The 20,199-nt window shown below is 43.3% G+C and overlaps 4 protein-coding genes across 5 annotated transcripts; 2 read left to right on the top strand and 2 right to left on the bottom strand.

Moving 5' to 3' along the window:
- Nucleotides 1–220: 220 nt before the first annotated feature.
- Nucleotides 221–2,530, bottom strand: si:ch73-345f18.3 (uncharacterized). The gene is made up of 4 exons (XM_056417358.1): nucleotides 2,477–2,530; nucleotides 1,986–2,061; nucleotides 1,634–1,855; nucleotides 221–1,537 (listed from the first exon to the last, which is right to left on the bottom strand). The coding sequence occupies exons 1-4, from the start codon at nucleotides 2,528–2,530 to the stop codon at nucleotides 1,149–1,151; spliced, it is 741 nt and encodes a 246-aa protein (XP_056273333.1). The 3' UTR covers nucleotides 221–1,148.
- A 502-nt stretch (nucleotides 2,531–3,032) lies between these two features.
- klhl7 (kelch-like family member 7) lies at nucleotides 3,033–8,270 on the top strand. Its single transcript, XM_056411983.1, has 12 exons — nucleotides 3,033–3,413; nucleotides 3,587–3,689; nucleotides 3,933–4,026; nucleotides 4,269–4,393; nucleotides 4,641–4,816; nucleotides 5,101–5,275; nucleotides 5,625–5,767; nucleotides 5,949–6,189; nucleotides 6,360–6,561; nucleotides 7,038–7,135; nucleotides 7,240–7,423; nucleotides 7,586–8,270. Exons 1-12 carry the CDS (start codon nucleotides 3,285–3,287, stop codon nucleotides 7,749–7,751), a joined length of 1,836 nt encoding a protein of 611 aa, XP_056267958.1. The 5' UTR covers nucleotides 3,033–3,284; the 3' UTR covers nucleotides 7,752–8,270.
- Nucleotides 8,271–8,873: 603 nt separating this feature from the next.
- Nucleotides 8,874–12,600, bottom strand: aste1b (asteroid homolog 1b; the record flags this gene model as incomplete). Its single annotated transcript, XM_056411971.1, has 7 exons — nucleotides 12,510–12,600; nucleotides 11,677–11,927; nucleotides 11,207–11,473; nucleotides 10,114–11,093; nucleotides 9,803–10,028; nucleotides 9,538–9,718; nucleotides 8,874–9,108 (listed from the first exon to the last, which is right to left on the bottom strand). Coding segments are annotated over exons 2-7 (2,127 nt in total), but the record flags the coding sequence as incomplete, so codon positions are not given.
- On the top strand, nucleotides 12,410–20,174 carry smarcc1b (SWI/SNF related, matrix associated, actin dependent regulator of chromatin, subfamily c, member 1b). 2 transcript variants are annotated; one of them, XM_056411962.1, is made up of 28 exons: nucleotides 12,411–12,659; nucleotides 12,965–13,084; nucleotides 13,532–13,617; nucleotides 13,697–13,778; nucleotides 13,886–13,978; nucleotides 14,155–14,224; nucleotides 14,321–14,390; nucleotides 14,485–14,560; nucleotides 14,896–15,021; nucleotides 15,161–15,243; nucleotides 15,338–15,444; nucleotides 15,531–15,590; nucleotides 15,754–15,782; nucleotides 15,891–16,006; nucleotides 16,107–16,178; nucleotides 16,274–16,387; nucleotides 16,669–16,822; nucleotides 16,949–17,059; nucleotides 17,191–17,250; nucleotides 17,390–17,648; nucleotides 17,739–17,810; nucleotides 17,903–17,949; nucleotides 18,046–18,154; nucleotides 18,236–18,369; nucleotides 18,982–19,116; nucleotides 19,301–19,433; nucleotides 19,598–19,702; nucleotides 19,814–20,174. In XM_056411962.1, exons 1-28 carry the CDS (start codon nucleotides 12,483–12,485, stop codon nucleotides 19,879–19,881), a joined length of 2,868 nt encoding a protein of 955 aa, XP_056267937.1. In that variant the 5' UTR covers nucleotides 12,411–12,482; the 3' UTR covers nucleotides 19,882–20,174. The 2 variants fall into 2 exon arrangements, with proteins under 2 accessions (XP_056267930.1, XP_056267937.1); XM_056411955.1 differs by having other exon boundaries at nucleotides 12,410–12,659; nucleotides 16,669–17,059.
- Nucleotides 20,175–20,199: the final 25 nt, after the last annotated feature.

Raw genomic sequence — 20,199 nt, 5'->3', positions numbered from 1 at the left:
AAGTGTTTTTGATTTGTACATATTATATATTCACACTTTAATTATGAATATTATCATTTACCTTTTTGTTTTACAATTGTGTCGGACAAACAAAGGATCAGTAAGTGTTTTTGATTTGTACATATTATATATTCACACTTTAATTATGGATATTATCATTTACCTTTTTGTTTTACAATTGTGTCGGACAAACAAAGGATCAAATCCATGAAGGGCATAATTAATATAGATTTCCTTTATTTAAAAAATATTCAAATGTGGTCAATTCACTTTTCCATCAAGAGATGAATTCTCAGATATGACCTTCTGCATCTCGCACACTTTAGGACATATTAATATGTAAAGTTTAAGACAAAAGCAGGATGTTTGATAAATAATGCATGACCACTTGACCGTGACCTCTGGAACAATGGATTTTTTTCCAAAATGAATTATCAAGATGGCATAAGGCCATGTGTTTGTTTGCTTTCACAATAATAGCAGATGGGAAGCTGTGGTTTTTAATCAGCTAATAAATCCATGGGCTTTGTGGATAACATTTAGCAAATCTGCTCCTTGAGAATGTTAGAATAGAAAAACACGAGTACAATCACAACAAACCTCCAGTCCAATTACCATTTCTCCTTTTTTGTGTCCTGATTTCTATTGCATAACGGAAGAAAATAGAGCAATATTTTCTTGTGGCAAAGTGTCTAATCAAATATAACAAAATTCTAAAATAGTAACATATTCATTCTTTCGATACCTGATTTTATAATTTATGGAATCTTTAATAATGTAGTGTACTTTCTGAAAAATATTGTAAATCTGAGGAATATGAATAAAAAGGCAACTGCTAGAATAGTCAAGTAAGTCTGCAATGCCCCCTACTGTTAGCTGGCAAGATTACACCCATCCAGGAAAATAATGTCTTTGCAAGTGTAATGAGTATCTGCAATATTTTCGACAATAATTTAAAAAAAATTAACACAAAGATATAATTGAGGATATTATTAAACAAGAGGCTGCAATAGCTGGCAAACCAGAGAGTATACTTGACACGTGTATGATATTCTGTGTATACATATAATTGTGTATAAACTCTGTGAAGATATTACTCCTGTGTTGTAGTTGGTGGATTGAAATTGAGAATCTAACATGTGAATGAACTACAAATAAGCCCCTGCTATCTGTGCAGCATCAGTGAGGACTTCCCCAGCACGTTGTTTGTATCCCAGCGACAACTCCTTCGCCCTGCTAACTTCCTTCAGGTTCTCCTCCAGGTTCTCATTCAGTCTTCCTTGCTCCTGGTAATTTAGTGCAGCACCTTTCACTTGCTCAGCCATTTGATCCTTGTTACGGAGCAGCCAGCCGGTTAACTCTTGAAGTGTGGTATACTTTGAGATGGTGACTTTGGCACTCTCATAAATGCCCTTTATTTCATCCTGAGCCAATTGCAGGTGTGAAGGCAATGGTTTCTCCTCACCTTCACCCACAGGAACCACATTAAGGGTGAAGTCGTAGCCCTTCATCTTAAGGGAGACCCTATAACTGGTCACTGGAAGTGGAGAGAGATGAAGATTGAAACAGACAAACCAAGGAAACTGGAAAATGAAGTAAGGAAACCATCATTTTGCCTGCAAGGAGCTCTCACCATGCTCATCTCGGATCGTCCCCACACATTCATCTAAAGACAGAGTATTATTGTGGGGACAACCGCAGCTCTGATGCAGGTTGCTGATATGTCGAACCATGGCCTCATAGCCCTCGTGCTGTTCGTTAAAGATCTCGGCCATGTCAGAAAACCTCTGGTCTAAGTCTGGCACACACATTCGCCTCATCACCAGCCTGCCGATCCGCTTCACTATCTGTGCATCTGGGGAGGAGGGAAGATATCACACAACAGGCATAAACCTGGACACACTTACATAATTCATACATAATTGTATGCATTAGAAGTGTGTCGTTCTGATAGAAAGACGCATGAACATTGAGAGAGTATGTACTGTGTGCTGGCTGAGTCTGCCTGGCTGATCCAAATCCATCCAGGTCAGATGGTCTGGGGTTTAGGAGAGGCTGCCTCTGAAAAATAGTAACATAGTTGTTTGTTATAGTTCTTAATGGCACTTTGACACAAAGGACTAACAATGCGTGTGACACAAGTCATACCAGTGTCATAAACATGTATTTCAAGTGTGTCACAAACTTCCTAACTTATATTATAATTCAAGGTTCAAGTCTGCATTTTGCGTTTGTGACGGAACAACCGAATTATAATAATTTATACTTTTCTTGTCTCGTGAGACAAAACCTAAACCGTTAAAGGGAATTTTCCGGTACAACCGCCATGTCATAAACACATGAGCTCTTATATCATAAACACATGAACTCTTTATTCCTGCACCCTTCTTGGAACTGGTTTCATCAGTAATCTCACAAGTGCGAACTTGAGTATAATGAATTAATAACATTTTCATGAAAGTCAACAAACACATACCTCAGTGGCTGAATTTCCCTCTGAGAAGCAGCAACAGCAGAGAAAACGGAACATTTTTTCTGCAGCTCTCCCTCAATTTACTTTCAGGTCAATTATTTCTGACAATGCATCTGTGGTCGGCACATTCAACATGACGTCAACGTCACGCGACTTCTGAAAAACGTTTCTTCCTGGTTATATTTTCTGGATTACTGTGTAATGTTACTGGCAGGCTTTACAGGTGCGCTGCAACGAGGTAAACACAACTCTGCTGTTGCGATTAGCTGTATCAGTGTCTTTGTCTTTCATATGGATATATATATATATATATATATATATATATATATAAACAATATACAAGTCGATATTCAAAGAGATGCAAATAACTTACGCGTTTTTAATACCTAAACTATTCACTATAGATCTACTAACAGTTTTAAAAATTAGTTCCGCGGTCGCGCAGGTAAACATTATATGTATCGCATCTGCCACTAGAGGGCGCAAGCGAGTATCTTCAACCAAAGGAAATACCGTAGAAGAAAAAGAAAATAGGACCAAAAGACAATAGCATGCAAAATACACTGCGCTCAACTATAGAAAGTTAATCTTTCTGATTTTCTGATTGTATTTTTTTATTTTTTCCCTTCGAGTTGTCAAGGAGAAGGTGCCGTAAAACTGGCGGTGTTTAAGTTAATTCAACCACATTAAGCTGCTTACTGCTAGCAAGCAAACTGCTGAGCGACAACAAAGAGGCTGCAGCTGCACACACCTGGAGAAGGTGCTAAAAGTGTTTAAATTTAACCGAACAGATTACATTAATCAAGCTGACATGACGGGGGAGGTCTCTCCGGAGAAACTGGCAAGCACCAAGAAGAAGAGCGAGAGGAAGTGTGCCATCAAAGAGGAGTTCAGACAGTTGTCGAGCATCATGGGAGTCATGAACAACCTGAGGAAACAGGTGTGTGTGTGTGTGTGTGTGTGTGTGTGTGTGTATTTGTGCGTGTGCTTGTGTGTGTGAAAGGGGAACTACTAAAGAGGACATGAGGCATTTCCTGTAAGTGTGTGTCCCTGTCCTGATACTTGTGTGTGTGTGTGTGTGTGTGTGTGTGTGTGTGTGTGTGTTTTCTTCAGGGTACTCTCTGTGATGTTACGCTGGTGGTTCAGGGGAAAACCTTTCCTGCCCACAGAGTAGTGTTAGCTGCTGCCAGCCACTTCTTCAGCCTCATGTTCAGCAGTAAGTGAGGACACAAAAGCACCATTGACAGGACAGAAACACTTGATATGTTGTACATTAAGTCCAGGTGGACCACAGTAGTGAAAACATTGCCTCTGATGCTATATGGGTAGTAGGTTTTCTGATATAGAACATTATATTTGTGTCTGTCACAAACTGTTGCCGAGCATAAGAGGAATATCATAACTTCCTGATATTTTTCTATTTTCTATTAACTTTACCTATCTTTTTCCTCACCTCCAGCCAGAATGATGGAGTCGATGTCTCACGAGGTGGAGCTCAGGAGTGCCGAACCTGAGATAATTGAGCTGTTGATTGAATTTATCTACACAGCTCGGTAAGAATCCTGGCTGAAAGTAAAGCGTCGATCCTGACGTCTATGAGTGGTCGTTTTAAGGCGTACAGTGCACCTGAAAAAAAGAAATATGGAACTGTGATGTACTTGCTTACAAAATCTGCTAAGCTTAACAACAGAATAGACTCGATCTCTTTTAACTTAATTTTTCACCCAATTTCATCAGAAACACCTCTTTAGTAATAAAGCGTGTTTGAATGCATGCATGTGTGTGTGTGTGTCAGGATTTCGGTGAACAGCACTAACGTCCAGTCATTGCTGGATGCAGCCAACCAGTACCAGATTGAGCCTGTGAAGAAGATGTGTGTGGAGTTCCTCAAAGGACAAATTGATGCAACAAACTGCCTTGGTAAGAACACAAATACAATCAAGGTAAAGTCATATCTCATTTGCTTTTTACCCCAAACACTGCAAAGCCTGTTGATCCTTAATTCATTGAGTTACTAGCATCAATTATTAAACTGCTACTACCGAAGGCCAAACAATTCAAACTAAGTTTAGGTGGTACTTGTATGTACAATAAAGAGCATTTTTTGTTTTGTCAAAAAAAAATTGTTTTGGTTTGATTGACTAACCCTTGTCCTGTAATCCTGCAGGTATTTCCTCCCTGGCAGACTGTATGGACTGTCCCGAGCTGAAGGCGGCAGCAGAGGACTTCTTCGAGCTGCACTTCACTGAAGTCTACAAACTGGATGAGTTCTTGCAACTAAATGTGTCACAGCTCACACACCTACTGCACCAGGACAAGCTCACTGTCCGTGCCGAGGCCCAGGTACTCGCATAAACACATTAATTGACCATATGTTTAATTTCTTTTATGCTATAATTTTAAAGAATATGCTAAAGTAAAACATGTGTGTTTATAGGAACTAACTGTTTATAGAAACTAACTCTTGGTACTGTAATAAGCACTTACACAGTTGTATGTGCACGTGATATGAAATACTTAATTTTACACTTTAGATTCCCAAATAGATGGCTTTTTCTCCCATCAGAACAAAAACACACCTACAATCTGTGTGCTTCAATATGTTTTGTTGTTGCGTTTGTGTCCAGATTTATGATGCAGCAGTGCGCTGGCTGAAGTACGATGTGTGTAACAGACAGCAGCACATGGTGGAGGTGTTGGGGTGCGTTCGCTTTCCTCTGGTCTCCAAAACCTTCCTCTCCAAGACGGTGCAGGCTGAGCCCCTCATTCAGGACAACCCACAGTGTCTCAAGATGGTCATCAGTGAGTAGGAGGAGAAACGCGCATGCACACCAACCGACAACTCTTAATTTACAAACGGAGGTAGTAAACGGACGTAGTAAGCGGAAAGAATAAAACAACATTTTTGGCAGGGTTCTCCCAGATTAATAACATATGAACCACAACCACAAATTGTGTTAACTCGCATAAATGAAATCCCCAACCCTGAATTCATGTCTGTATTTGTATATAAAGTTGACGTGCATCGTCTCATTATGTCGGTTCAGATTCACGAGAGCCAGTTTAAACTGATGCAAAGTGCTTCGGGCTTCTGAGTTGACATGAGCATGCACACACAACACAAATCCAACAGCCTGTGCTTCTGTACCAGGTGGGATGCGCTACCACCTGCTGTCCCTGGAGGATCGGGAGGATCTGGGTGAGAGCAGCCGACCGCGACGGAAGAAGCACGACTACCGCATCGCTCTGTTTGGAGGGTCCCAGCCTCAGTCCTGCCGCTACTTCAACCCCAAGGTACTGGGCTTAAGTCAGTAAATGTTGTCTATATATATATACTCTCATTTAATATTAAAGTGTGAAATTTCTGAACTTTAATGTGGGGTTTTAGTTGAAAGTAGTTCAGCTATTGGTTTGTATGGTAAAGTCTATTAAAATAAAAATATTAGCCACGGTTTAAATTTGGCTTTCTATGCAGGACTATGCCTGGACAGACATCCGCTGCCCCTTCGAGAAGCGCAGAGACGCCACAGTTGTCTTCTGGGACAATGTGGTCTACATCCTGGGTGGCTCCCAGCTCTTCCCCATCAAGCGCATGGACTGCTACAACGTACTGAAGGACAGCTGGTACTCCAAGCTGGGTCCACCCACACCTCGCGATAGCCTTGCTGCATGCCCTGCCATGGGGAAGATCTACACATCTGGGGGGTCGGAAGTGGGTGAGCACAGAGAGGTGGAAGGGGTGAACTCTGGATCTGGGTTTGGGGACGTTTGTGTGTTGTATGAGTGGGTTCGGGTCAGGGACAGTAGATGTTGATGATCCTTCATGATCGAAAAGACATTCCCCTTTTGAAAGCATGTGTGGTGTTGTGTACTTGTGTGTCTGCAGGAAGCTCTGCCCTCGACCTTTTCGAATGCTATGACACGAGAACAGAGTCTTGGCAGGTGAAAACCAGCATGCTGATGGCTCGCTGCAGCCACGGCTCAGTGGAGGCCAACGGGCTCATATACGTCTGTGGAGGCACGGTGGGCAACAACGTGTCTGGCAGGGTCCTCAACAACTGTGAGGTTTACGACCCCAACACACAAAAGTGAGTCACACAAACATACAGTTTAGAATTTTACAACCCAAAGGAGGATGTGGGGATTTACTTTTAGTTACTGGTTTGTTTACAGTGGAGAAATTTGACGACCTAGTCTGAAAAGCTTTCAAATTTTTAATGTCAATCTCAAATTAAGGCTATTTACCTTCTTTCCTGAGACATGTTGGCAATGCCAAACAACTCTGATATGAATAACAGGCTGTAAATAAATACATCGTCCTTGATGTTGTCACGAATTAATAAGGCAACAGTGTTTCGCATCATAATCCGTTTTATTCTCCCATTCATAAACACAAAAAGAAACATAAAGCTCAAAACTGAAGTTTTTAAAGTTTTTACCAGGAAATGACTAATAACGTGTCCGTTCACACTGAAGTGGTAAATCTCCTTGCACTGCTACTGTTGTTGTCTTCCCCTCAATACCCTCATTGTCCCTGTCTCTGTGTCTACCTTTCTGTCCTCAGATGGAGGGAGTTGTCTGGGATGAAAGAGGCCAGGAAGAACCATGGGCTGGTGGTGGTCAACAGCAGAATCTACGCTGTTGGAGGGCAGGGAGCTCTGGGTACAAACAAATGTTAATACGAAAAGAATCCTGCAATAATACTATTCAACATAGTAGCTGTAGCATCGGTGTGATATTGTTTTTTGGTGATTCTTTTTCTCTAGGTGGACTTGACTCTGTGGAATACTACGACATTGCCAGTAATGAGTGGCATGCTGCTCCGGCGATGCCGTGGCGAGGTGTAACGGTGAAGTGTGCAGCGGTCGGTGAGGTCATCTATGTGCTGGCGGGGTTTCAAGGGGTGGGGCGACTCGGACACGTCCTGGAGTACCACATTGAAACGGACAGGTCAGTGTATAAATTAAACATGAACAAATGAATAAATAGACATTTAATTAATGTATCTGTATAAATCTATTAAATTAAATATTAGCTCGTAATAACCCTTCATCTAATTATCTCACAACTCATGGAAGTGCTGCCTCTCAATCCAATTTCGCCTGTGTTCAGGTGGGTGACTTGCAGCAAGGTGCGAGCATTTCCTGTCACAAGCTGCCTGATCTGTGTGGTCGACACGTGCGGAGTCAACGAAGACGAAGACATGGACCTCATAGACTCTCAGTCCCACGCTGCAGCCACTGCCTCTGCATCTGCCACAACCTCATCATCCTCATAGGACAAGAGGAAGATTCGGTGTATGTTAAGTAGCGACATTTGATAGCAGTCGCAGCAGCTACTAATTTGAGCCGATTTACAGAAAGCAAAGCCTGACAGTTCCTCTAATAATGTGAATATGCACGTGTGCATTCAGGCTGACAACTGGTCACATTCTTAAACTTTGTTCAGGAGCCACATTTCTTTGAAACTTTTAGCTGTGCCAGATGTATAGGTCCTAAGTGGGACACTATCCCACAAAAGTATGTTGAAAGGGACACGGAGGCTTTTAATGAGCGAGTGTTATTAGGCTGGATACTAGAAAACAGATTGTGAAGTACCGTTTTTGATTTGTTTGTCCTTAGTTTAAAGTTATTTTTTTATCGCTTGAGAATAAAGTACTGTTACGGAGTGTAAATATACTGAATTTATGAATAGTTGAAGCTTGGTTGTGTTGTTTATATTTAATAAGAAAACTGACCTCATAAACAATGACCATGTTCTGGTTCATGTGGTCGCAAGTAAAAACAAGCTGAATGTAGTGAAAGAAAATGTGTCAGTTTGATTCATATTTCTTTTATTATACGAAAGATGAGTAAATCAGAGTACCAAATTCACAAGTAAGAAGGCATCTGCGATTTAACACGATTTCATAAGTTACTCATTGAGATGACATAAGCTGCCATACAACTTCCAGGTATAAAATAAGACACTTCTACATTTACAGTTAAAAGTTTGTGTTGACTTAACTGAATAAAAATATCAGGTGAAAACATGCATTAAAATACGGCTAGAGTTTGCAATGGAAAACAGAAGCTTTCATAAACGGGGACAGAGTATTGCTGAAGATTAAATACGTGCAACCAGAGCAGAAGCTCAGTTGTCAACATTAAGAAGTGTTGTTCTTCACTTGTGAAGTTACTATTCGTAGCATGTCCTTAGTGTGTTCGATGAAACACTGGAACTCCCTCATTTGGCCCCTCGCAACTGCTTTATATGGAAAACTTTATTTTTCCCCGCCTCCTCATCAGTCCGACTCTTCCTCGCTCATCAGGAAAGCAAACCTATTGTTCATCAACTCAGTCCCCCTCCGCTGTCTTCCCCCTCCTCCTCCTCCACCTCCTCCGCCTCCTCCTCCCCCTCCTCCTCCCCCTCCTCCTCCTCCTCCCCCTCTTCCTCTTCCTCCCCGGTTTCCACCTCTCTTCCCCCTCCATGCTGCCGAAGAGGAAGGATGGGCCTTATAGCTGCAATTCCTCACAGTACCCAGCAGGAATGAGTAGAGTGGTCCGGACATGGAACCCCCGATGAGGAGAGATTCAGCAGCTCGGCCTCCTTTCAGATACTTGAGGAGGCCATGCACCAAGGTACCGCTGTACAACCTGAGGCACACAGAGATGGAGAGGAAGGCAAAAACATTGTAAAAAATATTTTCTTTCCACTTAACCATAGTATCTGGGGATCATTTTAGATTTGAACAAGTAAAACAGCAATTAGATGATGTCACCATGTGATTGTGAGAATTTGTCAAAATCAGATCCAGAATCTGCTTTATTGGCCATGTATGCGTATAAACACACAAGGAATTTGACTCACTTGTCACAAGAAATAGGCAAACAAAAAACAAGGACAACAAAGTAGAACCAAGGAAAACATAAACATTTAATTATGTACACATAAATATAAATATACAAAAGTATATATATATGAACATAAAACACAATGAAATAAATAAGCAAAAGTTGAATCTGTAACAAAAGAATTCTGTTTCTGTAGTTCTCATAGTTGTATTATCTCGCCCTGTGCCTTACAATGACAGGTGGGGTTCATGCAGCGGCCGCAGCAATAGCTGATTGAGACACAGTGCACTCCAGAGGCAGGCTTGCCATTGGCTGAAACTGTGAGCCCCTCCGACATCCAAGCCCCGTCTCTCCCCTGGCTTCACACGTTGACAATCCAGCCCTGCTCGCACGTTGTGCTCCGCAGCCCAGTCTAGGAAGATACCCAGCAGCAACATTGTCGATATTGAGATACACAGTGTTTGTGGAGTAATACAAAAGATACAACACAACTAACCGGTATGTTGGTAGTGGGGCGCTCCAGGCTGGTTGCTCTGGGACAGCTCTCCATAAACCATGCCCAGCAACAAAGCCTGGAGCTGGGGCTGTGAGGGTTTGGCCTCTCGCAGCCAGAAGGCTGTCACTGCTACAGCCAGCCTCAGGTGGAGAGGAACAGGAGCCAGCGCAGACTCCTTCAATCCCAAGACTTCTAACAGGACACCGAGACGAACTTCCACAGGAGCCTGGATAAAATGGTGGCACAACATTGGGAAAGGTATATAAATCAGATAAAACTAAACTAAACGGACATAGTTTTTGTGGTCGTACCTGATCTATTGTATCGAGACGTAGGGGGGTTCCGTGCGGATGTGTCTCGACATTGTTTTTCTTCAAGTTCAGATCCATGCGGTCGTACTCCTCCACACACATGGGGGCACTGTAGCCCTGGGCCGAGACTGTAGCTGCACCATCAGCTTGTTCAAAGCTAAATCCTGAATTGCCACTCTGCTGTGTGGGTAAAATAATAACCTGACCCACACCTCCTCCACCTCCCCGCCCCCTTCGCCCTCTACCACCTCTCATACCCTGGCTGATGTTTTCTTGTGCCCTCATATCCTGTGCCGGGCAATCTTGGCCTCTCTGCAGTATTATCGTATATATTGCCTGTCGTATGGCGCTGGCACAACAATGGCTGCTGGCTAGCCTGCTGTTCTCCACCTGCGGAATGAGCAGGACCCTGTGCATCACCAGAGCATCTACCACCAAGGGAGCCAATAGGCCCTGAGCTGCAGCCCGCGACAGGAACTCTGGCAGCCAAGAGCTCTGCCCTCTAGGAGCTGTCTTACCTTCAGAGAACCAGTGAGCGAGAGCACTTGGAGTGGTGATGTGGTACTCCTGCATACCTTCCCACAGCTGTGAACTGAGCCCACCCTTATGTCCTCTCTTGCCCCCAATGCCTCCAACTTCCTCCCCCATGAGTATCCTCACTTCCTCCAGTACGTCTGCTGGAAATTTAAAAGAGGACAGCCAGCGCAGGAAGCCCTCAATGCGGGAAATGGATGCACTACCTCTGCCACCCCCTCTCCATATTCCACTCACACCTAACAGATGTATTATTTTGTCAGCATCTTTTGGAGTGCCATAATCATTACCAGCCAGGACGGCACATAAGGGGAGCAACTCCTTGTTTATGCTGCCAAACGAGCGACACAGCTCATCAGTGGTGTAGCAACGAGCCAAGATGTAGTGGTGAGAGGCGTTACCGTTAAGGTTGGTCCACTGGAAAAAATTGAGAGGCAGGTAACCACCTGAGAAAACAAAGCACGTAAATAATATGTAAAACAACATCACAGCCTCAAGTTAATTTAAAAAGGCAGATTCAGCTCCTTGTTAAGTAAAGAAATGATGTTGCTCTCCATACCTGGCAGGTCAAAGATATAAAAGTCACTGTCATTGGTCAGAACTGGGCAGTTCCACTGGCGAGCCAAACATGCAATTTCCCAATCCGCCTCAGCTGGACACTGGACCAGTGGAACTCCTCTCTGGATGAGGATCTGAATGAAAACATTTCTTGTGAGGATGGGGAGAACAGAGCCGTTGCGGCCATGGGAGAGACTGTCGGCGTCCCTTATCTTGGACTGCAGACGTTGACGTAGAGTGGAAAACTTCTTGTCACTTGGATCAATCCCTTACAACCACAAAGACAAAGACAGAACAGACGATGAATGTGTTGATCCATTTGTAACAAATGTGAGCAAACTGCTCAATTGTATAATTTAAATACGTATGTTATAATGCATGCAGAGAAACACGAACGTTATAAATTGTGAGAAGTTGAGTTTCCTAAAATATAGGATGTGATAGGGCGTTGCAATTCAAAAGCCTTCTTACCTCCATCCAGTACCACATATGGTTGGATGTTACAGGCCGCCAACGCGGACAAGAACTGTGTGAGCGTAAAGGCGAACGCGTCATAGTCCCCTCCATGCTGCTGGTCCAAGCTTTGGTTAAAGTAGAGGCGGAAAAACAGACTGCAGCCATCAATAACCAGGGGGCTGTCCCTGAACTTCACTTCTTGGAGTAAGTTTCTGTTCCCCTCCACAAAGGTGGTCAGACCGCGGACACCCATAGAATCTCAGGATCTGGGAAAATATCAATTGTGAGGATCAATGAGTAAAGTTGTAAAAAGTAAAGCTAATGCACAGGAGACAGCCAGCATTGTAATTGCTGATACATTGTGGAACTAGTTATGAGTGACTAAACGGAAATTACTGCAATAACAGTAACAACGTATTTTAAGTATTTCTTCAAATCATTGAATAATAGCTAGCTTGGACTTAGATTGTTAAAATATAGACAAAGCAGCTGCTGACCGATGTTTCTTCACTTCTGTTTACATGCCTTGCGTAGTTATTTCCTTGTAAAGATAATTTTCAAAATAAAAGTCGCGGTTTGTAGTAAAGACATGTACTGCCCATACAGACACATTATGGCGTTTTAAATAAACACTACTGAATCAAAACCGCTCACAAATAAATAAATAAACACGTGAAAATGCAAAAACTGTTACACTAAAAAAGAGAAAACCCTTATTGCGACAATCACGCTGCGTCTCGGGAGAGGAAGCGAGAATGCACAAAGCTAGCGGGCGCGCTAGCCAGTTTTGTTCTCCTCTTTGAAATTAATCTCGTTTAATTATGGCCACAATGTCCGGAGGAACAAACCTCGGCATCCCCGGGACAAGCCACGCCAGCTCCGGAACAGCCGCACATCGGAAAAAGGACAGCAGCCCGTCCGCTAGGTTCTGGGAGAGCCCGGATACTTTAGCCCAGCTGGAGGTGGTGCGACAGTGGATCGGGAAGCACTACAAAAAGGTGGTTCGCTGCTTAGGAAGCTAGCTAACAAGCTAGCCGCCCCCTGTTAGCAAGTCCAATGGCTCAGACTGTAAACAAACGTCTCATGCTGGATAACGTTACGTTTACACTGCGCAGCGAGATTTATGTGACGAGTGCTGCATTAAAACAAATAAAAAAATAAACACAAAAGATGATGTGCAAATATTCTAGCAACGTTACAAACACAACAGTTACACTGGGTAGACTATCAGTGCATGCAGTGTGTTATGGGTTGCCTTAAAGCAATACCATTCTCTTCATATGTCTCACTGTCTGACCCTTAGTACGTGCTGGTGGACGCTCCGTCGTGTCCGGCTCTGGCCGGTGTGACCCTCCAGCTTCTCCACTTCCAGGAGGATGCCTTCGGCAGACAAGCGACCAGTCCTGCTTTCACCAAACTGCCCGTGAGTTCGCCTCTCACTGTCTTTATGATTGTTAAACATCACGCCGAGTGTTCTGAATTTACAATATCCTGCCTCCAACTTCTATGATTTCTGTTAATTTGTGCTTTTTTTTTTTTTTTTTACAGGGGTAGAGATCCCTGACGTGTATAATTATCTGCCAATTTAAATACAGTACTGCAATCATTCTGCATCCACGCAATCATGTTTTTCTCTCCATTTCTTAGTTTCTTCCTGGCGCGAGGCAAAACATAATTACAATACACGTTGTACTTTATGTGATTTGATTGATTTTCAGTCTGGACATAATTAGAATGAGGAGGGATAAAAACACCACAAATCTCAAAGCGCCTTTCAATGGTGGCTCCCGATAGAGAGGGGAAAGAGTAAGATGACACAAAATCTGACAAGATGGGTAACAAACAATAAACCAAACATTTTTTTCTGCAGGCACAGTGTTTTCTAGACCTGCGGCCAGCGGGTGGACTCTGCCACATTCTTGGCAGTGCCTATAAGTTTAAGGCAGAGCAAGGCTGGTGAGTTGCTTGCCCCTGAAGCTTTTGATTTTTCACACTAGTGTCCTTCATGTTAACACTCCCTTCCTTCCTTCTACAGGCGGAGGTTTGACTTGCAGAATCCATCAAGAAATGAAAGAAATGTTGAGATGTTTGGTGCAATTGAAAGAGCCCTAATCCAGGTGACATAGACACACTTGTAAATAAACACAGCCACATACACACATAAAGACATCAGCCTACCAGGGACACTTACCTGATGAACTACTTGTGATTTGTGAATCTACAGAACAACTGCATGTCACTCCCTGTGGTATATGTGGACTCTAAACTGGATCAGGAGCTGGCTAGCAGACTTACGGATATTATCACCAAACACAAGGTAAGGTTCTGCAGAAGAGAATTAAAGATGAGCAGACAGTGTGTTGGACATAGTGATGAAGGAGAAAAGGTTCTTACATATATTGACATCTACTGACAGGGAAGCGATAATATGAAACTTAGTGTAGCTCGAACAATATAATTCAATACCAGTGCTAAGGGTTTGTCCTTCCACAGGGTACTCTGACTGAGGACCGAACGCTCGCCAGTCACCACATCTACACCTCACTTGCTACTAAAGAGGAAGGTCAGTTACAGTTTGTGCATCTAAGTGTGTTTTTATAATGCTTGGTATGTATTTCCCCTAATGCATTTTCTCATACACATATACATCTGTTTTCAGATGATTGGATGCGTCCTGTCATGCGGAAAGACAAACATGTCTTGGTACACTGGGGCATGCACCCTGACAGGTGATGCACAAGCACACACACACACGCACACACACACATACTCACTCACTCATAATAATAATTACTTATTGTGTCAATTGTCACTTCTCCACAGTTATGACAGTTGGCTGTCCTCAAGTGATGTTGAACGAGAGGTTGAAGAGAAACCACATTCAGAAAAGCCGTGGCGGGTTAGTGCAACAGCACACTTAGAGAAACCAGATGCTTTACCACTCTGCTTAGTTACACACTATGGATTCCTGCTGCATTTACTCTACCAAGCTATACATCAATATTTAAGCTCCGAATGAGATTACATTGAGATGAATACAACAATTTGTCTCACTTGCATTTGTAGCCTGTTAGGTATAAGTATACAGAGGAGTGTTTTTCTTCAGTTTGCTCACAGTTTGTGAAAGAATGGGAGTCAGCAGGGACCCCCTTTCAGATCTGATCTGGCATGTGTTCATTGATGACCTCCACAAACATGCACCACATTAATATGCATGTTGTGCGTGTGCTCCAGGTCCATGCTGGCTGGGTTCTCGACACAGATGTTTTCAACGAGTGGATGAACGAAGAAGACTATTGTGTCGATGAGAGGAATGTACCAATCGTTTTCCGCCAGCGCATTCACCTCAGAGACGACCAGGTTTGTAGGAAGCTGTAGGTGGTCTAGAAGGCATCAGAAAGTAAAAGGTGTTGTCAACAGGCAACAAGGAAACTTACATTTTCGGATAATGAGCCTTAAACTTCGACTTAGTTTGATCTATTTCTACCCTCTGTTGCAGGACTCTAAAATCACCCCCTCCAAAAAGAGAAGACGCTCCCCCTCTCCTCCCTCCTCTGAAGTGAGAAAGAAAGGAAAGAAGGGGTAAGAAACAAGTGTTTCAACCAAACTGGAGGGTATACTTTTGGTTTGATGTTGCAGGGTGAGGTGTCAGCATTGCATTTGTCTGTTCGCACAGGAGAAGGCGCGGACCACAAGAGGAAGGGTCAGAGGAGGACTTGACCAAAGACATGGAGGACCCTACCTCTGTTCCTAACATGGAGGAGGTTGTACTACCCAAGAATGGTAAAAGACTGACCAGGAAATTAATCAAATCAAAGTATTCAGAATAGTAGCTATTTGTTTCTAAACTATTTATTTTGTTCTTATAGTCAACCTGAAGAAGGACAGTGAGAATACTCCTGTCAAAGGAGGGACTATGGCTGACCTGGGTAGGCTAAGTGTTGGAGCTAATGTTTAAGGAGAAATGTAGCATGTGTAAATATTTCTTCCAGTATAAATCATTAAAAATAAAGAAATACGGTTGCACTTTTGTTTGTGGGAATGCATATTGAGTTTTCTCAGAGTTTTCTCTTTCACTTTTTCTGTTTGTAGATGAACAGGAGGATGATTTCCCAGGAAGGGTAAATATGATGTAATTTATCTCAATCAAATATTTTTAAATGCAGGTGGGCAGTGATTAAAAGTGAAAAGTGTTATTTAATGTACTCTCTGTGTATGTGTGTGTCTAGGATGATGACGAGGGGAGAGGGGATATTCCCCGCCTGTCAGAGGGAGAGGACACCATCACAGAACAATCTCATCATATCATCATACCAAGCTACACTTCTTGGTTCAATTACAACATGTAAATGGATACACTCACAGATGCACACATATGTAGCTTTCTTCAGTAGGTCACAACTTTAAAACCTAACCCATAAAACCTCTCTATCCATGTATGCCAGCATTCATGCAATAGAGAAACGTGCATTGCCTGAATTCTTCAATGGAAAGAATAAGTCCAAATCGCCAGAAATGTGAGTCCTGCAGATATTCAGACTTTACTTTTCAAGTCTTTTCAGTGGATTGAGATGGCTTCACAAAAAGCGTTGTTATTTCTTGTGCACTGCAGCTTCCTGGCATACCGTAACTTCATGATCGACACATACCGGCTCAACCCCCAGGAATACCTCAGTTCAACGTCCTGCAGACGCAACCTCACTGGAGACGTCTGTGCTGTCATGAGGTAACACTTGGTCTGGTGTTTGCTACCATGCATTTCCTGCTGCATCTGCTAAATGAAGTGTGGTATGTGGGTGGAGTGAAATACAAATGTGTTACCAAATCAAATCTGTAATGTTGAAAATGTGTTATGTGGTGTACTTAATGCGTCTCAAAAGCAGCTTTTATTTTCAATTGCAGCATGGCACATGCTGAGCTGTCGGTGTATTTACATTGTGTCATCTGTGGGGGCAGCTGCAACACAGTAAAATGTATAGTAAGAAGATGCATATTCTTTGTGTCTAGGGTTCATGCCTTTTTGGAGCAGTGGGGTTTGATTAACTACCAGGTGGATGCAGAAAGCAGGCCTCTCCCCATGGGACCCCCACCCACCCCTCATTTCAATGTACTGGCTGATACACCGTCCGGGCTGGCCCCCCTACAACACAAACCACTGCAGGTAAAACACACACACACACACACACGGAATACATGGCTACAGCTCGAACAGATGTATCGGAAACACACATTTGAATTATCTGAAATGCCTCCTGATAAACTCTGTCGCCCACTTTCACTCTCGCAGGTGTCGGCCTCGCAGCACATGTTATATTTCTCGGAGAAGAGCAAAGAAAAGCCTTCAGACTGCCAGAACTTTGGTCTGCGCTCCGACATCTACACCAAGAAACACCCGAAGGTCTCACACACAATTCCATGTTTTTTATTCCAAACTCCAATCTTGTTTCAGGCACATATCTAAATTTACATTTAGCAATTTCTGTAATTAAGTGTCTAAAAAGCTAATAATCTTCATGACCTCTGCCTCAGACTAAAGGTGCAAATGCAGCATGGGAATGGACCGAGCAAGAGACGCTTTTGCTATTAGAGGTAAGACAATATTTGTGGCTTTCTAAAATAGTCATTACACATGACTCAATCGTCTCTATTCCTGAGAATCATTTACCTGAATGTTTGCATCTTGTTCTCACACTTACCTGCTCCTGTCTTTCCTCTTTGTCCCTCTCAGGCCTTAGAGGTCTACAGAGATGACTGGAACAAAGTATCCGAGCATGTGGGCTCCAGAACACAGGACGAGTGTATCCTCCACTTCCTTCGTCTGCCAATAGAAGACCCGTATCTCGAAGACTCCTCGGCCTCCCTTGGCCCACTGGCGTTCCAGCCTGTGCCTTTCAATCAATCAGAAAACCCCGTCATGAGCACTGTGGCCTTCCTGGCCTCCGTGGTGGACCCACGGGTGGCTTCTTCCGCCGCTAAGGCCGCACTGGGTGAGAGGACAGAGGGAGGAGTGTTGATTCGAGTGTAGTCTACGGCTGTAGGATGGGGAACTGAAGTGATTTTACATTTTTTGTCTTCAGAGGAGTTTTCCAAAGTGCAGGAGGAGTCAGTGGATAAGATCTCTGAAATGTCCAACCAGCCTGACAAAACAGGTAACATTGTAATGCATATATATGCCCATAATCATCTAAATAAATCTATTTCTTCATGCTGTCTACAATGCATCTCTTCTGTATCCTTTCAGAGTCGATGGATGCAGAAATAATGGAAACAAAGTCGGCCTCCAATCAGGTGAAATGGCGATAAGAGCTCAGAGAGGGTTTAACTGTGTCTGCTAGTGATTTGTGTGGCTTACCTCGAGTGTGTGTGCATCTGGTTCTGTTTCAGGTCTCTTTAATGGGCGATGAGCTCACGGTGGAACCCATTAAGGCTAAAGTAGAGGGAGAACTAGTTAAAAGGGAAAATGACGAAAGTATTCTTGCAGAGGAGAGAGATGGTATGCAAAAAGATGTGCAGTATGTATTTCTGTAAATGTCACATGTTTGTCTATATTATATAAATTCTCTCTGCGATCCAGGAAGGGGAGATGACGACGAGAGTCTAGGTCGCGGAGATGTGGATGAGGCAAGAGGGATGGAGCAAGATCTGGTGGAGGGCAGAGTTGCCACGGCAGCAGCAGCTGCTCTGGCCTCAGCTGCCACAAAGGCCAAGGTAAGGCTCTCCCCTCCAAATGGACCAATCACAGGGACGGGAAATGAAGAACTGGTTGTCAATGATTGCAACTCCTTTTCAGGAGTGTCATTTCAGCTGAGACATGCACCATCGTGGAGATCGCTTTAAGACCTAGCTTTGCACATGAAATTGAGTAGATGTAGGATATACAGTCAATCTGCCAGATCGGAGACTGGGATTATCTCAAAGCGGTCGTATTTATGCCGGTTCGAAATGTAAATAAATGGCAAACAAATAAAAGTTTGAGTCAATTTGTTGTTCAGTGTGTCACAAAGCCATATAAGAGTTACATTAGTAATCTTCCCACAGCTTGTGGCTAATGATTCATTTGGTAATTTTATTTCATTCAGTCTCTTAATTTATTTTCTCTATCCCTCCTTGCCTCGCTCTGTCACACCCAATTTATTCTAAACTACTCTCACCTCTTATCTTTTCTCTCCTTCCTCAGTGTTTTCCCTATTTTATCTTTACCTCCACTACTTTTTTCAGTTTCTACCATTCAATGGTTACGTTCACTTACCACCTAATTCCTGACTCGTTTACGGCGTCAGTTTTCTTCTAACTTTCTCCATCTTTGCCTCGTGTTTGCAGCACTTGGCAGCAGTAGAAGAGAGGAAGGTAAAGTCCCTGGTGGCTCTGCTGGTGGAGACCCAGATGAAGAAGCTGGAGATCAAACTGAGGCACTTTGAGGAGCTGGAGACCATCATGGACCGTGAGAAAGAGGCTGTGAGTGAACACGCATATCTGTTGTAGTCCAGACCAACTTTAAACTCTAAAAACATACATTTTCTAAAGCTCTAATGTCACATTTTGTTTGTATCCAGAAGCATCAAAACACGTCTAGAAACCAGCCTGTATCATATGTGTGTGTGTGTGTGTGTGTGTTTGTTTGTGTGTGTGTATCATGCAGCTAGAGCAACAGCGGCAGCAGCTCCTGACAGAGAGACAGACGTTCCACACGGAGCAGCTGAAACAGGCAGAGATGAAGGCTCGCCAGCAGAGGGAGCAGCAGGGGCAGCCGGGATTCACAATGCAGCAATCAGGTCTGACCAAACAGATGCACACACTGACCACGAGTAAAACACCTGCTCTGAAGAAGTCTAACCCTCTTAGGACACAATAAAACATATCCAGGTTGTTGTTTTCATCCATTAAGTTGTTGTTTGTTTCAACGCTTAACATCTGGGGTTCTGTCATTGCACTTTAGCCTTGCCTACTCCTTCAGGCCAGCCCATGCCCAACCGGATGATGCCTGTTGGAGGAAACGCCCAGGTGATGGCCCCTCGACACCCGGGAGCTCCCAATGGCATGTGTGAGTATGCCTTGCTGTTACAAAAGCTTCAAAGAGGTTTTTTTGGTGCAACTTGTAAGCGTGGTTCGACTCTGTAGGTGTGATGACGCTGTGTTCTTCTGTTGCTGTCAGACCCGTCCTCGCAGCCTGATGGGAAAGCACCAGCTCAGCCGGGTCCTCCACCGTCCACTCACAGCTGAACTGACCAGAAAACAAGATGCACACACATACACACCAGTCCTCCTTCAACTGAAAACACAGATATTACAATGAAACACTGGCAAATATGATCAGAAAAAACTGTTGAGAATTTGAACTTTGTAACTATTCAGTACTAGTCATATGTTTATAGACACACAAGCACATAGACACAGTTAATGTGTATTTGGTAACGGCTCAGTCTTATATCTGTGAAATATTTGTGCTCTGACGTCAGAGTTGAGAAATCTGAAGATTGAACTCGGCTCATTAAAACTGTTTTACATGAAACTGAGTGTGAGTCTGAGTCTGTTTGTGTT

Source organism: Pseudoliparis swirei, chromosome 1 (assembly GCF_029220125.1).
Source record: "Pseudoliparis swirei isolate HS2019 ecotype Mariana Trench chromosome 1, NWPU_hadal_v1, whole genome shotgun sequence".
Lineage (NCBI taxonomy): Eukaryota > Metazoa > Chordata > Actinopteri > Perciformes > Liparidae > Pseudoliparis > Pseudoliparis swirei.
The sequence above is the reverse complement of the archived record's forward strand: the minus strand, read 5'-3'. Positions and strand labels throughout refer to the sequence as shown.